The sequence below is a fragment of the Perissodus microlepis genome, chromosome 14, assembly GCF_051167445.1.
Source record: "Perissodus microlepis isolate ML-2025 ecotype Zambia chromosome 14, ASM5116744v1, whole genome shotgun sequence".
NCBI lineage: Eukaryota > Metazoa > Chordata > Actinopteri > Cichliformes > Cichlidae > Perissodus > Perissodus microlepis.
Window position 1 is genome coordinate 15,282,334 of NC_140474.1, and position 25,377 is coordinate 15,307,710.

The window sequence follows — 25,377 nt, forward strand, 5'->3', positions numbered from 1 at the left end:
CAGAGCGGTGGAGTGATGGACCAGGCAACAGGTGACAGAGCAATGCTGCCATCTAAAACGCCTCATCACCAGCTACTAAAAATGCTGAGCTGTTGCACAGAGGCACTTTGGGCATTCAGTGTGGATTGTTGCCATTCTGGTAATTGCGCTGTTGTAACTATTATACTAAGCAGGGAGGGGAGGTTAAAAAAAATCAAAGCTTTGAGTCTTGATCTTAAAAATAGGTACTGGGAAAGCATCTGACTTTCATTCCTCTGTGACTCAGTTAAGACAGTGTTTCACTGTATGAGTGTATGTGTGTGTAATATGACAGGGCTTTTTTAATATAGACCCACCAACCAGTTTGGAAACCATGATGTCACACACCCTCGGGGGGTAATACGAGCCCTCAACGTGCCGACTCATTATCCATCACGTAGATACACACTCAAAACAACACACACACACACCAACCTGATGAAGCACATATGAAGATGCTTCATCAGGGTGGAGGGAAACTCATACCTTGGCCATTTTGCCAACAGGGCCAGTTTATCACATGGAAAGATGCAAAGTTACTATAGAGCCGTAACAGCTGAAGGCCTGCATAAAGAAGCTAGAGAAAGGGGACTAGGTACAAAGAGAAAACAGGAGAGAGAGTTGGGAAATCATTCAGCCATGAGAGCGTTCAAAGGAAATGTATGAGCCTAAAATTCTTCCATGTGTAATGAACATAATGAATTTCCCATTTTAAAGCATTAAAAAAAACAGTGTGGAGCTGTTTTACTCAGATGCAAAGCTTCAGATCAACAAGGGAAAATGCCTTTGAAAGTCTAATCTGAATAAAGTGCAGATAACTCCTGGACTTAGAGCTAATGCTAACTGCTTGTGACTGGACTGTGAATTCACTTGTGACACACCCCTCTCCTGCTTTGATTTCCTGCTCATTATCTGAGGTCTATATTTGTTTGTTCTTTATTTTTATATGTAGTGTTGTTTTTCAGTAGTCACCTCTCGCTGCTGCCATCGTGTTGCTTTTTCCTTCCTCTTGGGTAAAAATATTGTATGAGCACCACCAGGGTATTTTCACCTCACCCACACAGTTTACACTCTTTGTCTTCTATCCCCCCCCACCCAGCCCCCCTGAAATTGCTGTCACATTTATTTTTTTTTAAATGGTATGATAAAGCAAGAGTTTCCTCTGCTGTCAGGAAATTATTTTTGCCAAAATGTCCTTTTATTCATAGAATGTAACTAGGAAAATTTGAAATTTCTTATGTCTTTTATAGATCCTGAAATGATTTTCTGCTTTGTTTCAGGATCTAAAATTAGATAAATACATTCTCAGATGCACTACACCACATGACATATTGTATCTTGTCATTATTTATCAAAAACTGACGCGAAATGCAGAAGCAGTGTGTGAAAAATTAACACACCCCAGTTTGTAGAACCACTTTTACCAGCAATAACTTAAAGTAATGTTCTTTTGTATGACTTTATCAGTGTCTCACATCGTTGTGGAGGAACTTTTGAACCACTCGAACCAACGCACCAGTGCATTGAGGTTTGTGTGCATCCATTTATGCACAGCTCCTGTAAGGTCTTGCCATAGTATTTAAATAGGTTTGAGGTCTGGACTGGCTGGGCCATTTCACCACCTTGACTCTATCTTTTTCAGACATTATGTTGTCCTTGAGTTAATGACTGGAGGGTCCCCGGGTCCTGTGGCTGCAAAAATAAGCCCAAATCCTAACCCCTCCACCACCATGCTTGACAGTGGGTATGAGGTGTTTGTGCTGATATGCTGTGTTTGTTTGTTTCCAAATGCTCTGCATTATGGCCAAACATGTCCACTTGAATCTTATCTGTTCAAGAGACATTATTCTAGAAGCCTTGTGGTTTATCCAGTGTTCCTTTATGCAGAGGTTATCTTCTGACAACCCTTTGAAACAAGCAATACTTCTTCAGTCTTTTTGTAGTAGTGTTGTCATTAACCGTAAAGTTTTAGTATGCTCATTGAATCATGTAGATCTCTGAGATGTAGCTCTTGGGTTGGCACTGGCAGTGGTCTGATCTTAGGGTGAATTTGCTGTGACACCAATCCTGGGAAGACTGCCTTAAATCTTTGACGCCATAGAATGGTGGACTTCAAGTAGTTTGTAAATGGCCTTATAACCCTTGCCAGATTGAGAGGTAGCAACAGAATCTGTGCTGCTCACACATGCTGATGATCAAGTAATCAAGTGCATGTGATGAGCACCACCTGGCTGCTACTTACTCTTATAATTACTATAGAAGCAATAAGGGTGCACTTAGTTTTTTACAAACTGCTTCTGCATAATGACTTAGTTTTTGTTCTACAAATAATGACACTGTGTGATTTACTGGGCAGCCAAAAAAAAAGTTAAACTCTAAGATTTCATTGGACAACCTTTAGCTTTGTTGGCAGGACACAATCACTGTGGTATTTCAATTAACTTATGCAATGTCACAATATTTATTTCCATCCAGAGTTTCATGAATTATTCACAAAGATCTCCTAGAAGTGACGACAGGAGAGTTGGACTGTTAAAGTCTTCTCAAACACATCCCAAAGATCCTCAGTGGGATAAAGGTTTCAGCTCTGTGGTGGCCAATCCATGTGCAACTCGTGCTCTCTGAACTATGAATCCTGGCATCCCATCCCATGTCCGTGCAATCAAGGAAGGAACAACTTGATCATTTTAGGTATATTCAGTTAGTCAGCTCATTTTTTGGCACTAAATATTGCTGAACCTAGACCTCAGACCTCCAATCCAATGAAAGGCTATCACCTACAGTGTCCAGGCATGTGTCGTTTGTCCCAATATATGAAATCTCAGAGTTTAAAGTAAAGTTTCAAGTTCAAAGTAAAGATGCAGCTTACTGTCCCCATATATACATATTAAAAATATACTTAATACTTTGACAGCATCACATTTACTCTTTATTCTGTGAACGCTTATTCCAGCATTTTGTTATATTTCTTAATTAATACTCACATCCAAATGGATATTTTCACATTTGAATGGTTATACCGAGAACTGCAGTTTCCTAACATTCCCAGCATATTCGAATGCTGAAATTTATTTAATTTCAATTTAGTTCTCTTCTCTTTTATTCAAACAACAGTTGCCTCAAGGTGCTTTATATTATAAGGTAAAGGCCCTGCAATAATACAGAGAAATGACCCCCTTTGAGCAAGCACTTGGTGACAGTGGGAAGGAAAAACTCCCACTTAACGGGAAGAAACCTTGAGGAGAACCAGGCTCAGGAAGAGGCAGCCATCTGCCATTGGCTGGGGTCGGGGGGGGGGGGGGGGGGGGGAGGAAGATAGAACAAAAACACACTGAGAGCTTTCAAAGAAACACTTAATGAGTTTGAGAAATGGCCTCAATAACCAGGAAGTTCAGTCCATAGTGTCTGGTTTCTTGCTGTTTATTGTTTGTGAAAGACATAGGAATCATGGAAATCTCTGAAGGTTTTGCATGTTGCATGTTTTCTAAGAAGAAAAGTATCTGTCCTTGATGCTGTTTGGATTTGATGCCTACGCATACTAAGTATTTGGGAATCTTCGCTTGTCCCTCCGTCACCAGAGGAGAATGATTTAAATTGCTGTACATTTTCACATTTCCTGTTTCTGGACATCTGTAAAACTGCATGCTGGGAAGTAGCAGAAGAATGGAGGTCATAATTTAGGCAAAGAGGGGGGGTGTGAGAGAAGTTAGTGTCTGCATGGCCTCTGGGGAGCTTGGTTACAAGTTTTTAGGTGACCCTTCTTCTGTTCTCCTGTCGCTTTAGTTTACACCCTCCCATTGTTTACACAGTCTATGTACTTATTGCTCTATACTAAGCCCGTCAGCGTTTTGTATAATGTGTGTTGTGTCATGGCCTCTTTCTCTTTTTATCTATCCCGCTTTCCCTCCATGCTGTTAATGCCTTATTTTGAGAGTTCCCTCAGGGAACGCTGTGTTTTCAGGGGCAAGAGAAGAAGGAATCCTGGGATATAATGTGGGCGTTTGGTAAAAGTGCTGAAAGCCATAGTCACCTTCTGAGACACAGACCACCTCCTCCTTTTAGTGTGTCTCAGCGCAGGGGTGTGGAGGCAGGGGGTCAAAAATCCTCTGACCTCCACGCCCACTCAGAACATGTGGGAATGGTAAAATTATCCTATATTTAACCCCCAGGTGTCTGCCGTGTGTGTGTGTGTGTGTGTGTGTGTGTGTGTGTGTGTGTGTGTGTGTGTGTGTGTGTGTGTGTGTGTATGTGAGTAACAGTAACTGAGTCATCTGCAGCTGGGTGGTACATGGGTTATCTTATAGGGCGGAAAAAAGAGGGTGGGTTTGGAGAAGCAGTGCTCCCCCTTAATACACCAGAGTCACCTCCCTGGGATAAGAACTTTCTCAGTTAAATATGTCTGAGGTTGAATGTGTGTACATTAGATACAGGGAGTGCAGAATTATTAGGCAAATGAGTATTTTGTCCACATCATCCTCTTCATGCATGTTGTCGTACTCCAAGCTGTATAGGCTCGAAAGCCTACTACCAATTAAGCATATTAGGTGATGTGCATCTCTGTAATGAGAAGGGGTGTGGTCTAATGACATCAACACCCTATATCAGGTGTGCATAATTGTTAGGCAACTTCCTTTCCTTTGGCAAAATGGGTCAAAAGAAGGACTTGACAGGCTCAGAAAAGTCAAAAATAGTGAGATATCTTGCAGAGGGATGCAGCAGTCTCAAAATTGCAAAGCTTCTGAAGCGTGATCATCGAACAATCAAGCGTTTCATTCAAAATAGTCAACAGGGTCGCAAGAAGCGTGTGGAAAAACCAAGGCGCAAAATAACTGCCCATGAACTGAGAAAAGTCAAGCGTGCAGCTGCCAAGATGCCACTTGCCACCAGTTTGGCCATATTTCAGAGCTGCAACATCACTGGAGTGCCCAAAAGCACAAGGTGTGCAATACTCAGAGACATGGCCAAGGTAAGAAAGGCTGAAAGACGACCACCACTGAACAAGACACACAAGCTGAAACGTCAAGACTGGGCCAAGAAATATCTCAAGACTGATTTTTCTAAGGTTTTATGGACTGATGAAATGAGAGTGAGTCTTGATGGGCCAGATGGATGGGCCCGTGGCTGGATTGGTAAAGGGCAGAGAGCTCCAGTCCGACTCAGACGCCAGCAAGGTGGAGGTGGAGTACTGGTTTGGGCTGGTATCATCAAAGATGAGCTTGTGGGGCCTTTTCGGGTTGAGGATGGAGTCAAGCTCAACTCCCAGTCCTACTGCCAGTTTCTGGAAGACACCTTCTTCAAGCAGTGGTACAGGAAGAAGTCTGCATCCTTCAAGAAAAACATGATTTTCATGCAGGACAATGCTCCATCACACGCGTCCAAGTACTCCACAGCGTGGCTGGCAAGAAAGGGTATAAAAGAAGAAAAACTAATGACATGGCCTCCTTGTTCACCTGATCTGAACCCCATTGACAACCTGTGGTCCATCATCAAATGTGAGATTTACAAGGAGGGAAAACAGTACACCTCTCTGAACAGTGTCTGGGAAGCTGTGGTTGCTGCTGCACGCAATGTTGATGGTGAACAGATCAAAACACTGACAGAATCCATGGATGGCAGGCTTTTGAGTGTCCTTGCAAAGAAAGGTGGCTATATTGGTCGCTGATTTGTTTTTGTTTTGTTTTTGAATGTCAGAAATGTATATTTGTGAATGTGGAGATGTTATATTGGTTTCACTGGTAAAAATAAATAATTGAAATGGGTATATATTTGTTTTTTGTTGAGTTGCCTAATAATTATGCACAGTAATAGTCACCTGCACACACAGATATCCCCCTAAAATAGCTAAAACTAAAAACAAACTAAAAACTACTTCCAAAAACATTCAGCTTTGATATTAATGAGTTTTTTGGGTTCATTGGGAACATGGTTGTTGTTCAATAATAAAATTATTCCTCAAAAATACAACTTGCCTAATAATTCTGCACTCCCTGTATATGTGAAATCCAATCAAACATTAACTGTGTGGTTACAGAAAGCCACCGAGAATTTAATGGCAATCTCCCACCCTCTCAGCTAGATAATCATACAAAACTTAATGCAAGAGAAGAACAAAAAAGTCACCTTCAAAGAATAAAAAAAACATTTTTCTTCTTTGTAGAGTGAAAGTAACACATAATTAATACTTTTTATGTTTTACACAGAGAATATTGGTGCTTATGTGGCTGTGGAGGGGGCATTTGCACATAAAATATTTAAATTTTCAAAGAAGGCAACAATACTGAGTCAAATAAATTACTGCTATTACCCATCAAAAGGGCAGCTTTATATGGTTATTCACTATAAAGTGAAAAAAAAAGCTTGGCTCAGCACAAACCTTCCAAACATCTGACTTACTAAGAGCACTGAGTAATTCCCATTAGACAGAGAAGGGATTTTACCCCTCTGTCTTCTGGTGAGGATTTCTTTAAGTCTTCGTTCTCAGAGGAAGTCTGGATTCTGATTCATCTCCCTGCCAAAAACTACACAAAGCTGGGAGAGCAAGCCACATTAAGGTGCTCGTTAAGGCACACACTTTCCCTCAAGTATATTTGTTACCACATGCTTGTTCAAAGGCGCAAAGTTTACACTATGGTGTATTTCAAATGAAGTCTGTCCCGTGACCTGTGCCACGTCATCTCTTCTCGCCTCCATTTCTCGTGTCTCTGTCTACCACATTGTCCAGTTATGCAAAAAAAAAAAAGAGAAAAAAACGAGAAAGAATGAAACCATACAAAGACACCCACACAAACAAACTCAAACATAAATACAGTTGCCCCATACTCTCAACACACACAGTCCGTACACTTTAAGACCTCCGAGCCAGCAGAGCGATAAGATTAGAGGAAGTATGTGGGTGTGAAATAGCTGCGGTGTGGGACTTTCTGGATTCACACAATCTTCACTGACTGCAGGCCCTGCTTTTTATTAGAGTTCAAGCTGATGGGAATACACAGACACTGATGACACCCACACTCATATCCTGCACAGATACCGAATTCATACACTAATATGTTAAACAAGCTAAAACTTATGCATCAATCCTCCCCTGTCTGCAAAGCCAGACGCAGCTATTCTTAGGTACGATCACACAGAAAGAAATCCTTTATATAATGTATATTTGTGGACCTGAAACACTGCTATCATTCAAAGAAAAAAATCTCATTGTTTCCATAAATACTGCAGAAAAGAAGCTACGGAGGCTGAAGTTGATCTCAGGGCAGTAACCCTGAGGTTGTGACTTCTGCTCTGGAGCAAACAAAGTGAAACCCAGAACCATCACTGGGTCCATTAACAAAGCCAGAGGCCGGACAAGGCTTTCTTTGTTTCATAATTAATGCAAACATGATAAGCGTGACATTGACTGTTGGGCAGGCCGTACATCAGCGTCCTCGACACATGAAAATGAACGTTGCCATTCATCATTAAACACGGCTAATGGACCCCACAAGACTGAATTATTAAGCACAACACAAGAGACCTTTGTGCCAGATTAATGGAAGCACACAGGATGGCATATTTATTACAGTGATATAGAATAGTGAAAGTGTTATCACAGCGATTGTTGGCCATACAGGAGGCTGAGACTTTGTGCAAGTTAACGCAACAGGAACACAATCGCCTTTGTGTTGCTGGTGTTAACAGATTTGCTGCATATAAAATATCCATTGTTGCATTCTGAATTTGTCTTCAAGGATCAGGGTTTCTATTTGTGTACATCAAATATTCCAAACTATAAATATACTATGCGTTACAAAGAGGGGGGTGAATGTTATTTTCATGTTTCCTGTGGGATGTAGTTGGTCTCCAATTGGTTTGATGTGTTTGCTGGAAACGAAACTGCTAGAAAAGACAAAAGGGGGGGGGGAGGCAATCGTGCAGATGAACAGTGAAAATAACTTTGATTTTTCTTCAGGATAAAAAGATTTATTTACATTCTTATCTATATAGTTGCTCAAATTGGCTTGATTTGAGTCAGTTAAAAGCCAAATATCCACAGTTTTTCCTCCATACTGTACAGGTTGCAGCATTTTTCTGCCTTCCAGACACTGCACAGAGTGAAAGCTGTGATCAAAAATAGCAGTTGTTCTCTGTGCTTGTCAATAAGAGCCCTCCTGAGAAGCAGACTTGCTGGAAAAACCCTCCAAACAGGGGAGAACTGAGAAGGGTTTCTGAACTCTCAGAGCCATGGTCCACAGGCTATTGATTGTTTATTTGGTTGGAAAGTTGCCCTGTGATCACATTTCCCTAATTGAGGTAGATTACAGAAAGAAATACGATGCTGCATAAATTAGGTTGCATGGTGCTCTTCTTCTACTGAATTTCATGTCATAATGGTCCAGTAATTGGATTTGGTGTATTGTGCATTAGGCCTTGTTTAGGAAAGAGAGGAATACAGACTGACTATCAATAACAAACAGTAACATGAAGACAGGGTGAAATGTTCCTGTAATTTAAAAGGATTCACCACAATTTAAACAATGTAGACTTTGCAAAAGACTCTAAAGTCCTTATATTTATCAGTACAACCCTGTCTTTTAAAATAGAATCAGAGGCTGTAATGTCTTAATATCATAAATGCTATTCACCGCAGAAAGAGAGAGAAAAAGAAAAGGAGAACAGGCCTTTGAAAAATGATGCTGGTCGATCTATACAACCACGGCAGAAAATTATTCAAGTCGCTAATTCATTGCAAGACAACAAATTAAGCAGAGTGGTTTAATTAATCAGTTAATATTCAGGACTTGTGGAGCAGCTTAGTGAGCCTGCTGTTCTTGGATGTTATCCAAAGGGACATCTTTAGCATAAATTAACACACGGGGCACAGAGACTATCGTTTAAAGCAAGGAATTAGTTTTATGGTTATGTTCTTCAATGCTGCAGACACATGGTTCTCTAGGGTGATGCTGAACTAATGGGAATCCAGACACTCATCTAATGGGGGCCATTACAATCCACATTGCATTTTTAATGAGATGGTTGGAGCTGTTGGCGCCTTGTGTCAGGGACATTCACCAGTGCTGGTTTTTACCTGGTTCAGAATTCAGTGATGGGACAGTTTTAAAGTCTTTCGGGTGCAATGGATCATAAAGTGGCATCTGGGGACGCGTCAGTCTCAGATATTACAGCTGTTTACCTCTCTACATTATAAAAGGTTTCTATTAATTTATACTAACCTAAAGAGTTCATATGATGATCTTGGGACAATATGGGAAACATTAGCTCCACCTTAACCAAAGCCAACACTGATATCCTACTCATCCACAAATACTTCATAGTATCTTCTATCATTCATATTACTAATAAGTGATTTTGTACATAATCTGCACTATCCTACATTTCCAATGCAGGATGTTTACTTGCAGTTAATTAATTCTGTATTGCAGTATTGCTGCTGTTCCTTGGCTTAAGGACCTCTGCTCTCAATCACTATAGAACGAAGACTTGTTTAAATTTTACAAGGTACTAAGGCACAATATCTTCACTCCTTCCTCTTGTCACCCCTCCTCCTACATCTACAGCATTCTTTATTGGATCTTTAAAGTATAAATCATGATGCTCTGCAGCAAACATTGCACGTAGTGATCAGAGAGGGGGGCTGCTGATGTCTGAAAACTGGTGAGATTGCATGTGTCTTTGTGCAGGAGACTTCAGGTTAAGGCTGAATATGTAACCAGGAGCACAGGCTGGTTTCACTGGTGTAAGGAAATGCGAGGACCCAATAAAGATATCTTCACCTAATAATGATGTAAGATTATTCATGAATCTCATCCCTGCTGCCTTCAGACACTGAGGTGGCTCCACTCCGATCGCCCATACTAAAGCAGACAGGTCGTCCTCAGCAGGGGGAGGGGGGGCACCTGCTGTCCCGCTCCTCGCTGCAGAAGCTGTGACAGCACATATTTCGCGAACAGCTGGAAGGAAAGGCAGTCCTGCAACACCTGAGCGGGCTTAACGATACGACGTCGTGCGCACTGGAGACGCGCCGATAGCTGCTCCATCCTGGGGGATCCCGAAATGATGCCCCGTGTGCCGGGCGGCGGCCGGACAGCATACACTGGCACATTTCTGTCGGCATGCCTGATCTCTGCATGTCAAGCCGCCCAGAGCTGCGGGGAGGTCCAGTGCGGCGTCAACCAGCACTGCTGTCCGCCCACCGTCACAGGGAACACCAGTGCCAGCTCGAAGGTGAGCTGCTGCCAGCTCTCCATCCACGCATTTTTCGACAACGTCGGCTGGTTCACGCGGAAGCTGTCCGGCATCCTGATCCTGTTGCTGCTCTTTGCCATGGGCTACTTCATCCAGCGGATCATCTGCCCTCGGCCCCGGCGGCACCCGCACCACGACCGCGGCGAGGAGCCGTCCCTCTTTCACGGACACACATCGGCGTCCCAGGATTCCCTGCTGGAGCGGTACCCCGAATACAACCTCGGGGGCTTTGCCTCTCCAAACCTGCCGGCCTATGACGAAGTTAAGTATTTGCCCACCTATGAGGAAAGCATGCAAGACATGCACAGAGACCGGTCCGGCGAGAACTTGTTGTCCGAAAACGAGAGTGGCGGCCAGGGCAGAGGGAGAGCAACAGGAGACCAGAGGCTGGCTGCCCTGGAGGTCTCAGGACCTCAGAGCCCAAGGACATCCAACTCTGTTTGACGGAGACTGGGCAAGACTACAGAAACATTGTTATTCTTATTTTAATATAGTCAGGGTAAAAAAATCTTGCAGAGATACAACGAACAAGTGCAATTATACTCCTGAATGTAAAGAATAAAAGAGAAGGCTGAGAAAAATGCAGGACTACGTGTTTTCTGAGATAACAGGAACCTGCTTTCCTTTTGTATGCAAATGACCGCTTGGGTTATGGAAAGCAGATTATAAAGTAAGCGGAGGAGGCTGAAATTGAGGCGCTTTGTGTTGGGAATAGCTAAATTGGCTCCGGTACAATCGCATTAAGCTTTTTTCAAACTTCAGCACCTCAATTTAACGGCAGCATGAAACAGATTTCCTGTCAAACTGAGGTCCTCTCTTAGTGCTTAATATACTGCCGAACCTGAAAAATTCTCATACTATTTTGTAGAGCCTTTTCTTTATTAAATTTGCATCCAAAAAAAGAAAATAGTTTTTTCAGTCCCCTTAGACATGGACTGAAAGAGAGAAAGGATTAGGCAAATATCTGTTATAATTCTTTCTGAGACACTTTTTTTTTTAAACCAGCCAGCCCTGGAGTCTAGCTTATCAGCATGAAGGCAGCAATCTACCCCCCCACACACACACACTTCACTGGGAGCTGATAGATGAGCATTATATAAATGACCTGCTGATGCTTGACATCTCTCCTGTGAGTGAAGCCTTACTGCCCCAGGTCCCAGCTTATGAACTCAAGAAGAAGAAAAATATGAATGAGATTACAGCTTCCAGACTGATAAGAGCTAAAGTTGCACTTTTATGAAGGCATGTCAGAGAAGATAGCTGCTGTCCCAAGGAGCAAAACAGAAAAATACTAGCTGACACGCGGCATTGAAGAAAATGTAGTACTTTCTTTGTTAAAGCAGAAGGATTTGAAGATGCCAGATGAGAATACCTTCAAGTCTGCTTTTGCAGATGCTAACTGTCCTAAAGAAACAAGAAGTTACACTTTAGCTCATCTGAAAACTAAGCAGATTTTGAGAAAACATGCTTTCTGTGAATTAATGCCATACATATGTTATAATACTGAAAAGGCAATTTTGTTCATTTAGTATTTCTTTACCTTGTGATTGACTGGGTGTCTGGTAAATAGTCACACTCTCCATATTGTATTGTCTTATCTTTAGGGCAAGGCCAAAAATTCTAATGAGAATCTGCATTATTGCTGGATGTAAGCCAGCCAAACGTCTTCTGTTGTACGAACGGTATTGGATCATTTCTAATTTACAATAATGGAAGGTTCTGAAAGATTGCATTTTTTTTTACATATGAACTGAAAGAAAAAACACTTTTCAATTTATTTGCCCGTCAACTTCAAGATGGACGAATGTTTTCAGTTTCTTGTGCAGAAATGAAAAGAGGTGTTTGTATATAAACAGTGCACCAAATTAAATCCCATTAAAGATACAAGAGCAGGTGTAAAGCAGATAATAACCATCAGCTTATCAAATCAACTAAACTGATTTATCCCAGAAGCTCCAGAGTGCTCATCTTTCATCATTCCGAACAATGCAGAACCGTATCTGTAAAGCTAGCCTTTACAATTAGAGACCCTGAGTTGATCCCAACTCTAAAAGTCTGAGTGTGATTGTGGTGGCTTTTGTAAACCAATATCGCCTGACCATAATGGCGGAGCCAGTAGTGATCACTGATGGCTTTCTTTTCCTGAGGGACATTTGTGGGCGGCTGGAGTTTGGACTTAAAAGCATTAAATCCAGACTAAAACAACCACTGATGGGTAGATGAGGTAAAGGATCTGAGACCCTGAGCGGCATGAGGCCATGTTTGAGGGATAATGAACCCATGAGAAGTGTGATTGTTGCGTTTCATTTTCTCCTTCCTAGTCAGTGTAGTTCACTATATACTGACTTCCATTTGTAAACATCAACAGTAAAGCTGTATGTCTTCTCTCAGGGGAGAGGATAGTTATATACGCTCATGGGAGATGCAAATCTATAAAAACACAGGGATAAATACAGTATTGGTACACTCAGTGGGTTTTGAATCAGAGCCCATAATTCAGTTATCGTATTGCTCTCTGGTATAAAGAACAGACAAACTTCATAACGTCAAATCAATGAGCATTATCCTTCTCTATCCTCCTCATAAATTCTGCATTACATCCGGGAAGTGTATTTTTGGGAGAGCTTGGCTATCAATTTAATATATGAGAACCAGCCAGTCTTTGAATATAGATATACACTTCTATGGTTTAATAAAAGAAGAGCATCTGTTTGGCACTGTGTGCTGTGTAGCTTCAAAAATATGAAATGTTTACACTGACCATTTCATTGTAAGATATTTGCCACTGGGACTCAAAACTATAGAAAGTCTAATCTAAATGTGACTTTTATATTCTTAATATTAAGATATGGCTGAAGGTAGAGGCGTGGAATTGAGTGCATCAGGTATATCACGCAATGCATGGTTTAAGAGAAAGCATGAACTGATTTCACGTTGCTGTTTATTGTGTGTGGCCACTCCCAGCAGTAATGGATGTGAAACGTGGTCATCCAGTTCCATCATTTAGCTGTTTTCTCACATCTTTATGGTTTGAGGTGAAGGAGTTGTTTGGATAAAGCGTGCTTGACGCCAAGCACATGATGCTCACTTGCTTTGTGTTAAATTACAGGAAAATCGTCACTACTCTTGTATTATGTGGAATTTGAACACGGAAGACGTTCAGTGAACCCAACTAGCTTTAACCTCAATGACTAATTAATGATTTATTTTTTCTGCTCTTAAAAATACATTAGTTCAGATAGATAGTTGGTGGAAAGACAGAAATAAAAAAAAAAAAAGGCTTTTAGAAGTGAAGTGACCAAAACTGCAGGAAAACTGCTAAGAAAAAAAAAAAGCAGCAAGACAGACCCAACCCAAGAGAGAGATTTTCCTACGGTTTTCTGTGATGTGTGTCTGTTGCCACTCACTGTTTCATCTTGTTCACTTTCTACCGTATCCATCTGCATCTTCATGACATAGTATAGGAACCCTTTCTGAAGAGCCCTGAGAAAGATGTTCATCCTCCTGGACCACTAGTGGAGATGAATAGGCTATTACCCTCTGCTGATGTAGTGGCCCTCTGCCAACCAGGGGGTGGAGCTCCATGGCAAGCGTTCTGTTTCACACCTCAGCAGCGGAGGAAATACAAGAACAATTTAAAAAGAGAAGCCCTGCATTATTTTAAGACTGTGAAAACACGCATGCACACAGAAATACCTTCAGGGTGCATGTGCAAAGCTTAAAATAAATCTCAAACCTCAAAGACAGTCCCTGATCCTTGTATAAAACCAGTAAAGTGTCACGACACAAAGGGGAAAACAAAGAAACAGGACATTTTGGATCAATGCATACAGTATGGTTCACGTGCTTTATTAATGGACATTCTCGTGTTTCCACAAGGCAACACTATAAATGTGTAAACTATAAAAGTATATTTTAATGTAAAAAAACCAAACTGAAACATGACAAAAATAACACTCATACAAATTTACAGATGAATGCGTATACCTAGTTAACTGTTAATGAAAACAGATTAACTTTAAACTTGATTCACTCAAAATCAGTCACTACAACAGGAAGGCCACAGGTCTGTTGGTCAGAAATACACACAGCCTTAAAAAACTGTTATCAGCCACCCACAGTAACAGACTGTCATATGCGATTTTGTTAAAAGCTTTATATGTAACTTGACAAGACTATGTGTGTAGTGTAGGTCAGGTATCACAAACATCACAAAATCTCAAAATTGTTCAGTTTTGGTTTTTACATGAAGGTAATCGTACTTGCTGTACTTATTGTGGACATGACCCTCTTAAAAAAATAAAAAACATTTTTAAAAATTAACGGCGTGAGGCCATACTGCTCCTCACAGAGGTGTTAGCAGCTCGCTCTCTCTCTTTAGACAATTCCATCTCTATCTTCGCTTGGATTTTTTCCCAGTCCACTTCAACCTGGAAGACACAGTAAGATGAGATGAAATGAGAAAGTAAGAAACACTATTTTAACTGATAAACAGTTCCGGGAAGCATTTGGTAATGGGAGTTATCCCCCATTAAAAGAGAAGGAAAACAAGTTATAGTAAGCGTCTTAAAAGACTGGCTTTCAAACGTTAGTCTCGGATACGCTAAGAAAGCCGCTGCTAGATCGTCTGTAAATCCCTCCAAACTGTAAGGCTGGCTGAGCTCGGGTAGTAGAAAGTAACTTGTAATGCATTACAGTAGGTTCTTTCTGTTTAAGAGTAATTAGTGTAAGTACTGCAAACACTTTTAAAATTAGAAATGTTTACTGAACAATTTACAGGAGTTGGGAAGGTCGTGTAGGATGATAATGGTGCTTTTTAACCTCCAGTGGTGATCACATGGGTTGAAGTCACATGCACACATTTTTCCTTGCAGTCTGGCTGAAATCCTACCTACTGCTGAGTTTTTCGGGGTCAGCTGTTTACATGGGATATGATTTAGTACGGTCTGGTTATTGTATGTGCCAACACTACAAACTGGAAGAGTTTTAGATGTGTAAAAAAAAACCCAAAACAACTGTCTTATCTCTTTGGCACATGTTTGATCATCCTATTAAAGATGGATATTTACCATCTGTACAGTCCAGTAGTTTCCATTACTGTGTCGCTCTCAATTTTTTAAAAGTTGGATTAAAAACAAACTGTCCACAGAAGATCAGTTCATCTTGGAAGCTAGCATTTTTGGGAAGAGTAGACACTGTTAGGTCCATAATTTCTTGGAAAAGGACACTATTTTTATAGTTTTGCCTCACTACACTACCACAGTGGATTTTAAATAAAACTATATGTAATTGAAGTTCAGACTTTCAGCTTTAATTCAAGGGGTTAACAAATAAGTTTGGTGTTAACAGTTTATTCATCAGTTTATTATGAATTACAGCGATTTTTACAGATGGTCCCCATTTTTTAGAGGCTCAAAATTAACTGATCAGACTAACATGATTTTACATATTATGTTATTTTAAGCATTTTTAATACTTGCATGAAGAGTCTTGAGAGAGGAACTGCACTTTGATTCAGCTTCAGATGTTATGCCTGCCTCATTTGTAATGAAATATCAGGGAAACAGGCCTCGTCTAACTGCTCGTCTGTCTAAATTACCTCTGAGCCTCTGACAATGGGGCCAAACTCCACTGTGGTTGTGAACAGAGGCAAAACAAAAACTGTACATATATATACCTAAACATTTTTGGCATGATGGCAAGTGTAGAAAGAACAAAGTCAAACGGTAATCAGAATGGATTTTTCTTTCCTTTAACCAGTTTACAAGAAGGTTTTAACCATCTCAACCACCTTTTAAAACCAACAGAGTCTCTGTGATTCTTTTTGTTATATGGAACTTTTTTTTATTCTATTTGCACTTTGAGACTATAATTATAATATTAGGCATTGTTGCAGTGATAAGCACTCCAGTAACACTACTGCAAGCAATATTTGGGATTAAATAGCTCAGGTGCAGCTAGAGATTTGCCTCCTTTTGCTGTTTAACGCTGTAGGCTTTTCTGATTGGGTGGTAAACAGAAATGCTAAGGTAACATAGTTTTTCCCTAAACCAACTTTTTTTAAGGCCACTTAGAGTGTATTAGCAGAGCAAACAAAGTTGATAACCCATGGGAAATAATTAGAAATAGACACCATCCACAGCTAAAAATGTTTCCAGTGTGTTGCTGACTAAGTCAGTTTATACAGTGCAGCAAGACAGGCCACCATAACGTACCCCTTCAGAGTACTGCAGGAATCTCTTATTGGTCTCCTTCCTGCCAAATTTCTGTAGGAACTTCTCCCTATAGGCCAGCACAGTGTCCACATGGGTCTTGTGTTTAACTGCCAGCTCCAATGCCCTGGACACAAGATGACATGATGCAGACAGACATGCATCCTCTGTGAACAAATATGCTTCACCTTAACTCTTTAAAACCTAATTTTAGACTACCTCCATAAAACAAAATCCTTACACAGCCAAAAATAAATACATGAATAAAAATCTCCCAAAACTGCTTAAACTGTCCCTCTACTAGCTGTACATTTCCAACATGAACACATATACACAGAATTTTACCTTTCCCAGTTATAAAGGTCAATGTTGACTTGTATGGCCTGGTAGATGAGACCAGCTTGTAAGAAAGCAGCCTCAGCTTCCTGGACCTGACCACTGAACAGCAGCATGTGGGCCAACGATGACTCCTTAGATGGCTGCTCCCTTAGAAAGTTGATGTATTGAACTCTAGGTAACTGAAAGAGGTGAAGCAGCAGATATGCAAAGAGAGAAGCTAGAAATACAGTATCTCTTTTCACTGACAGATTCACTGAAGTTTCACTGAATTTTTCTTTTTTATGGTTTTCTGGTGGTTTACAACACTTGTGTTTAGCTGAACTAGCCAATAAGCAATGCTCTTACCTCTCCGATGGCAGCATAAGCCATCTCTGCAGTAGTCAGCTCTCTGTTTGCCATTGCCATGCCAGCGAGACATGCCCACAAAGATTGGTCCTAGGGATAAAGGGAACAACAACAGAGAGCATCTTTTAATGAAACCATTTTTTTTCTTTAATTAATATCGACCTATGGCATAAAAAAGGCACCTAACTCAAGGGAGGAACCGGTGTGGTGTTTACACCCTTTGCTATCAGCAGCCTGTAATAAAAACACATAGTTTGTTCCCTTTTCTTTTGCTGAATCTATGAAAAATGCCAAAGATAACACAATTTGGCAAACATAAAATAGTATAATTGCACCACCAAAGTGAATCCCAAAGAGTTATTTGCCAAAAACTTGGCATCTCTGCAGAGTGTGCTTTAGAAAAAAAAAGGAATCTGGACAAGTGGAGGACAAAATAACTTGCAGGCCTAAAAAAAACATCTACAGCAGATGAGCAATATCTGAAAGAGTCTGGAAAGCTTATTGGCAGCAGCTTAATTATTCATCATAACAATGCCAATGCAATAAAAACATACTGGGATAGAGTCAAAGGAGCTTGCAAAGAAAAGCGTCTGGACTTCTTTAAGTTTACTTGAAGACGTTTCACCTCTCATCCGAGAAGCTTCTTCAGTTCTAAGGTCAAATGGTGGAGAGTCCCAGATATCTGGGACTCTCCACCACTTAAAGAAGTCCAGACGCTTTTCTTTGCAAGCTCCTTTGACTACGATGACCTGGATGACTGAGAACCTTCACAGACATACTGGGATAGAAAAACACAGATGAAACACTATCAGTCATGGATTGGTCTCTTTAAAGCCAGACATCAACATTACTGAAGCAGCGTGGGATCATCTAGATCAGGGGTCAGCAACCTTTCTGATGGCGAGTGCCATTTAAAATTTCCTCAGAAGTCAGTGTGCCATATGATTGCATTAGCAATAAATTTGCTGTCCACCAAGATGAGATTTACAACATACAGTACTAGGCAAAAGTCTTGAGGTATCAAGACCTGCTGCCGCAGTTGGCACGTGTGCCTAGGGTTGCCGACCCCTGATCTAGATAGACGATAAAATAAAAGGCAGCCAACAGCCAAATAAGAGCTTTGAATGTCCTTCAAGAAGCCTGAAGAACTATTCCTGAAGACTAGACAAGAAAGTTTGACTAAGAGTGTCAAAGAATAAAGTGGTCATACCAAATACTGACTTTTAAACTGGTTAGAATTGCACAAACTCCCTTTAATCCTTAATTTTCATGCACCTTTGCACATGTTTCAATGAATCACTGCACTGCATTTCCAATTTTCCCAACAAAATATAAAGAAATGGGGGGGGGGGGGGGGGGGGGGGTGTCAAGACTTTTGCCTAGTACTGTATGTTGTAAATCTCATCTTGGTGGACATAAACCAAGTAACAGCTGAGCTGTTGCTTACTTAGTTTTAGAAACCAATTGCTATGGAGAGATGAAGTAAAAATTAAGTCCTTTGGCCACATTCACAAATGACATGTTTAGCATGTGTATCTTCAATGCATTCTGGTACACTTTACTCATACTTTAACCAAGTCTTTAAACATGCATGACACACACAAAAACAGGAGGTATTTGCAGTACAAAACAACTATAAATGTAAACAAATGTGTCACCACTTTATTTCCTGCAGCTGGATTAATTAAAATTTGACCACAAATGGGCCAGCAGTTGAGCAAACTGAACTCCAGAGTCACCACTCTGTAATCTCCTGCTTTTTTCAGTATCCATCACTAAGAAAAACAGCTCCAATTAGAAACCACTCCTGCAAACAACAAATATCATCGGCAGGACTTGCCAGAGATCGTAAACATGACAACACAACTTCACGTGAAACAATTTCACGTGAAATAAACCTTTTTTTTGCCTACTTAATTGTTAGGTTATAAACTTTAGTCACTGTATGTTAGGTCTGTGCTTCTTGCCTTAATTTATAACATGTTTCTGTTGACTCCTGTCAGGTGAGCACTTACTGACAACAACTGTGGTTCTGGGAAAAGCCACCAAACTCTTACCAGAAGCAGAGAGGATGGGGTCAAGGAAAAAGCTCTTAAAACTGGTGCCTCTCTCCATCCCTTTTGTTCCAACCACCCTTTGCTACTTGTTGTCCGTTTCTCCAAGCTTGTGGTTATTGCATCATTGCCTAAGCAAAGACACAGTCTCACACTGTGCTCAGTTTGTGTGAGTAATATGTTTGGAAAATCCACACATGCATGCAGCAGAGTGTGTATTTATGAGTGAGGTCTGGGGGGTTAATCTGGTAAATGGAGTCACCAGGCTAATTGAAGCTAATTAAAGCCTGCTGGTCAGGTCCCATAAACCTGTCTACTACTTTCTGGTTCAGACATAATATCCACGCATACACGTGACATACGCCATGGGAAGCTGAACTGTACCAGAGCCCCAAGACTGGAGGATATTTAACACTACCACAAAACTGCTAACATAAATACAACGTGAAAGAAATGTAGTAATCAATGCTAAAGTTTAATGCTCACTATGGCTTTGCTTGTACAGCTAATGCAAAGACATACACAGTTCTACGAACACTGAGACCAATTGTACAATGATGTCACATCACTTACATTAAGCACATATAGAAATCACTGACACAAGTAGAAAAGAGTAAAAGACATTTCCAGTATCTTACTTTTGCATAGCAGCAGAGGCGCAGTGCATCCTCCCAGCGCGCAGAGATGCTGTATTCATGCAGGAGGGCAGGAAAGGGTAGTACACTGCTGTACACCAATGAACCATCTCCTTGGCGTAATGTCACTTTGGTGCCAATGTAGTTTAGAACTTGGGGTGCACGTCTGAACTCACTTTGCAAAGACACACACAGTTTGTTACAGTAAATACTGCATTGACAGAGGGCAGAGGGAAAAATGAGTTTGTTATGCATAAATAACATGTAAATGATTCCTAACACTGCTTCGACAGACTCATTAACAGTGCAGATTTTACCAGTTTCCTCTACAAGCACGACATATGTAAACCTGATAAAATGGCCCAACAGCCATGGTACCACTGTAACTTGTACTGTTCTTAGGGCGTCCTGCTTCCTGTAGTACACCATCATTGGTCATTTTTTTTTAGATACACCTTGCTAGTACTGGGTTAGGTCCCATTTTTCTTTCAGATCTGCTTAATTCTTCATGGCACAGATTCAAAGGTGCTGGAAACATTCTTCTGAGATTTTGGTACATGTTGACATGATAGTATCTGACTAGCTTTTGAAATACTCAGCCTGCCTGGCACCAGCAACCATGCCACATTCAGAGTCACTTAAACCACTTTTCTCCCCATTCTCGATGCTCAGCTTGAACTTCAGCTGGTCACCTTGACCATGTCTAAATATGTAAATGCACTGGGTTGCTGCCATGTGATTGGCCAATTTGCCATTCGTGTTAATCAGCAGTTGAACAGGTATATATCTAATAAAGTGGCTGGTGTATATCCAACAAACCTAAAGAGAAACTTTCAAAAATTTGCAGTTTCTGATGATTTATTAGCTTTTGCCACTTAGACTTTGGTGTTCCTCAAATTTCTGCCTGCTTGAGCACTAAACAGGAATAATAAAACCAGTGAGTGAGTCCAAAATGTGCACGAAAAGTTTACAACCAAGTGTTCAGATTAGTGTAGCAGACGCAAGTATAGTTTACAATTGCCTGTACTGACAGTGCAGGCACTCTGCCTTCAATGCTGGCTAACACTGAGGAGTTCTGGCCAGAAAGCTTTGCACAGTTTGATAGATGTTGGCCATATGCATTTTGCTTTGGAGAATGAGTTAAAAGGTACAGAAAAGCTGCCTCCATTTCTGCTCTTAGTTCATATTTGACATCTTTTCCAGAAACCTCTCAGATGAAAATGCAAGGGCACTGAGAGGTTCTCTTATATACTTCTATCTACTCTGGCCAACTCTAAACTTGAATATAACCTTTTGCTGCTTTTGTAATAGGAACTTACTCGCCATTCTGGTGAATGGTATCAGCTGTTACATGCTAAAGTCACCAATTAATTCTTATCCCCATTTCTTGTACTGCATAATACCTCTCTGTCAGAACCTCTAGAATCTCCCCACGTAAGGTGGCTTTTAGAGTTGGTGCTTTGACGCACCAGACATGGTTAAATTGGCAACTGAGTATTAACAGGCACATTTAACAGAAGTGTCAAGTCCTCATAAGGAGGTTGGAGGATTGGTGGTGTGACATCTATTAGAATTAACAGCCAGGAGATGCTGGTTCACATCCTACTGGAACCTTAGTTTTGTTTTGTTTTCCTTTTACATCTACCTGTAACAACAATAACCTTTCTTTTTGAAAAACAACTCATTGGCCTATGACCAATCACTCTCACTAATGCATTACCCAGTGTGTCAAAGCATAGACACTAATTGTTTATTAATTAGTCACACCAGGAGCTTTGCGAAAGCCCAGGGAAATTACCTGCCATCTTTTATGTACAGTGTCTTCGGTAATAATTCCTTGTCAGTGAAGACAACACTTGGGTAGTACCACACTGTGAGCTGGTTGTCTTGGATTCCACACAGGATGTTAGCAGCATCATTCCAGGCCATACTATGAACCATGCTACCTAAAAGATAGAATATGCATGCAGCTATTACAGTAATCTAACCTTAGTTGCACACACACACACACACACACACACACACACACGCACACACACAAAACAAAGAAAGTCATCACCGATCTTGTTAAGTGCATTTCCTCCATGTCTCACCAATTTTGCAGATTTTGGGTTCTCGTCCAACATGACGTACGGTGGTCAAATAAAGGTCACGGTTCTTGTCTATCAGGGCAATTTTCCTGTCAGTAGATGGGCCACACTGATCCAAAGCTATCTCCAACACCTCCTGCTACATGGAAATGCACACACACATACACACAAACAAGTAAATAGGTAAGTGGGAATAGGAAAGGACAAAAGATCAGGAAAAGAAAGGAAGAGGGAGAGGCAGTTTATACCGTGACCCAACAGTCTTTCTGCCAAATGTGTGTGCTTGTAGAGTGAGGGAAAGAGAGAGAGAGTCTGTGTGTGTTTGTGTGTGTGTGTGTGTGTGAGAGTGAGTGAGAGAGAGAGCGAGAGAGCGAGAGAGAACCTGTGTGTGTGTGTGTGTGTGTGAGAGAGTGAGTGAGAGAGAGAGCGAGAGAGCGAGAGAGAACCTGTGTGTGTGTGTGTGTGTGTGTGTGTGTGTGTGTGTGAGAGAGTGAGTGAGAGAGAGCGAGAGAACCTGTGTGTGTTTCTGGCCAGAATTAGCTGGCTTTGGTCCAGTATCTTGGAGCTGTAGCGTGCTGGCAGACAAAGCCATGCTGACAAACAGTAACTACTGCTACTTCTACTTCTTTTCCCTCTTTTCTAATTCTTTTCTTCTTTTTTCTCTCTCTCACTCTCACTTTGATTCCAAACCCCATCTCCTATTTTCTTTCTTTTGTCTTTATTGTCTCTAATCTTTTGGGATTTGTGGTATATTTTTCTAAATCAGACTGTCCAAAACTAAAATTTCAACAAACTGTGTGTATGTATAGATGAAAATTAGCAATTAGAATCATCATTGAATTTCACTAAAGCTTGAAGGTTGCAAGCAAAAAGTCAACCTCCTCAGCAGGTGATCCTAAGGACACGGAAAATAAGGAGTGGAGATGGGTATTGCCAGCCTAAATTATCAACATGATCGATATTTCAGGGAAAAATGCTTTTAACACAGCCCCATTTCAACAATTACAGCAATGAAAAAAAATATGCCAGGACAAAGATTTACAGTCAGCAGTTTCAAACTTTTTTTCTTTCCCTTTTGGTCAATGACTTTCACAGGGTCAGGGTGTATGTGTAATGTAACCTGTTATTCCACAAAATAATCTATCAAACTACACTGTAAAATGCTATTTAGCAAGACCCGTTAGCACACCTCTACTCATGGAAAACAATAGCATTCAAAGTTCTAGATAAAGTGATCACTGCAGCATTTATATTAAAATTAATTTGGCCTAATCACAGTAATCACTAGCTGAGGTAAGTCTGCAAATTCTCCCTGCTGATGAGCTATAGATCGTAACTTTTGATGAGGAAGCTAAAAGAGGCTGCTATCCTGGCTAAAATCCATATAATGGTACAAATACAGTTGTGGTCAGAAGTTTCCATACACTCATCCTGGACACAAACGTCCGACTAGTTTTGATCTTATGATTTCTTTGAAATGTTCTTTTTCCAGAGCAGAATGATTAAACAGCATGCATCTTTAATGGCTTTAAAACACTAGAATTGGGTGAACAAGTTTGAATTTATTTTGGATTTTCTCTAATCCACACAGGACAAAAAACATGCATACAGGCTCAAATACATAGATACAGTGGGGCAAAAAAGTATTTAGTCAGCCACCAATTTTGCAAGTTCTCCCACTTAAAAAGTCGAGAGAGGCCTGTAATTTGTATCATATCATCCCCTATTGTGTTGTACATTTCATTGTTTTTCTTTACGCTACCTGTTCTCACCTGTCTCCCTGATGTGATGTTTGTGTATTGTATGTATGGTCGGAAGAGGTCCAATTTTGCTGCAGGCAACTGCAAGTGACAAATAAAGGCTTCACCACCACCATCATCATCATCATCATCATAGGTATACCTCAACTGTGAGAGACAAAATGAGGAGAAAAAAAAAAAATTCAGAAAATCACATTGTGTGATTTTTAAAAAATTTCTTTGCAAATCAGACAATGTGATTTTCTGGATTTTCTTTCCTCATTTTGTCTCTCACAGTTGAGGTATACCTATGATGAAAATTACAGGCCTCTCTCATCTTTTTAAGTGGGAGAACGTGCACAATTGGTGGCTGACTAAATACTTTTTTGCCCCACTGTGTAGCCCCAGTAATGTTAAATGTCCCTTAACTAGTTACACCTTCATCAGATATTGTTGGTAGCCATTAACAAGCTTCTAACAACTGTGGTCAGATTCCCAGGTGTTCCATCAGGATGAAGTTCATGGTAGGCTCGAATCTGGGTTGTTTCTGAACATCCCAACTAATTTCTTCTCATCTGAGGGTGACGGTTGTGGTCTTCTTCTAGACCTCGGTAAAGACGTGAGACATCAGAATAACTTGTGAATAAGTACAATTATTTGTAATGATGACATTGGAATCTGCAGTTGTTTAGAGATGGCTACAAATAATCTTCCCAAATTGTGTAAATCTGCAATTATCCTTCTTAGACCTTCACTGAATTCCTTGGACCTTCCAATTCTTTTGAGTATTGGTCAGTCCAATGAATGCTGTCAAACAAATTATTTTAATGCTGACAAAGAGAAACTACCAGACATAATAGGCCTAGATAGATAGATCAAGTCAAAATACATTGTAGAACTTTTCACAGCACTTAACAAACAATTTAAGTGAGTGTATGTATACATTTGAGCCTCTATGTATACTGGACCATGTGTATTAGAGAAAATCCAAAATAATGTCAATAAAGTTGTATGCTTTACAATCATCGCATTCTAGAAAAAGAACACTTCAAAGAAATCATTAAAAGCCCCAAATTAACAAGACTTTTATGCCCATGATGAGTGTATGGAAACTTCCGACCACAACTGTTTGTCACCAAGGTCGCAGCAGCACTGACAAGGACACATAAATTTCACTATATCCCTTTTTGATCAGATCATGCACTAAATTCTGCCCCTTTAACATGATAAGGCCATGTTTTAAAAAAGGTATTTACTGTTACTAAGCTGTAACTGAACAATTCATGCACATGGAGACAGTTTCTTATTAATTGGAAGATTTCTTTTTCATGTAACTTCATCTTCTGCTGCTCAAGATAATAGGAGGTTTTGCTGGCAATACAAAATTAAAGACAGAGCATTTTAGGTGTAAATTCAGAAGGCTCATATCACTACTTATAATTCAGCTCAGTTCACAGAAAGAAAACATATCTTGAAGGAAGACGCGATGAACAACATGGATGTATTAACTTACATATTGCTCTTGTGGCATTATTTTCTGTATGAGGATTAATGCTATGAAAATACTTTATAATCAGTATTTGTCATCATTTTATGATAAGCATCTGTAAAAAGAGGGAAAACCCCAATAATTAGGCAATTCCCTGCGAGCAAGCATTTGGCAACAGTGGGGAGGAAGAACTTCCTTTTGAGAGGAAACG

The 25,377-nt window shown here is 40.5% G+C and overlaps 2 protein-coding genes across 3 annotated transcripts in view; one reads left to right on the plus strand and one right to left on the minus strand.

The window, feature by feature from the left end:
- The first annotated feature begins 9,647 nt into the window (after window positions 1-9,647).
- On the plus strand, window positions 9,648-14,676 carry c15h3orf80 (chromosome 15 C3orf80 homolog). The gene has a single exon (XM_084950465.1). It carries the CDS (start codon window positions 10,072-10,074, stop codon window positions 10,705-10,707), a length of 636 nt encoding a protein of 211 aa, XP_084806591.1. The 5' UTR covers window positions 9,648-10,071; the 3' UTR covers window positions 10,708-14,676.
- ift80 (intraflagellar transport 80 homolog (Chlamydomonas)) overlaps window positions 14,092-25,377 on the minus strand; it is a 41,026-nt gene continuing 29,740 nt past the window's right edge. Inside the window, exons 14-20 of one of the 2 annotated variants that reach the window (XM_084950464.1) lie at window positions 21,942-22,074; window positions 21,647-21,794; window positions 19,852-20,023; window positions 17,160-17,249; window positions 16,821-16,993; window positions 16,479-16,602; window positions 14,092-14,693 (exon numbers count right to left, since the gene is read on the minus strand). In XM_084950464.1, the coding sequence (XP_084806590.1) occupies window positions 14,583-14,693; window positions 16,479-16,602; window positions 16,821-16,993; window positions 17,160-17,249; window positions 19,852-20,023; window positions 21,647-21,794; window positions 21,942-22,074 (951 nt within the window). In that variant the 3' untranslated portion in view covers window positions 14,092-14,582. Of the gene's footprint in view, window positions 14,694-16,478; window positions 16,603-16,820; window positions 16,994-17,159; window positions 17,250-19,851; window positions 20,024-21,646; window positions 21,795-21,941; window positions 22,078-25,377 lie in introns of both variants that reach the window. The other variant, XM_084950463.1, reaches the window with a different exon arrangement.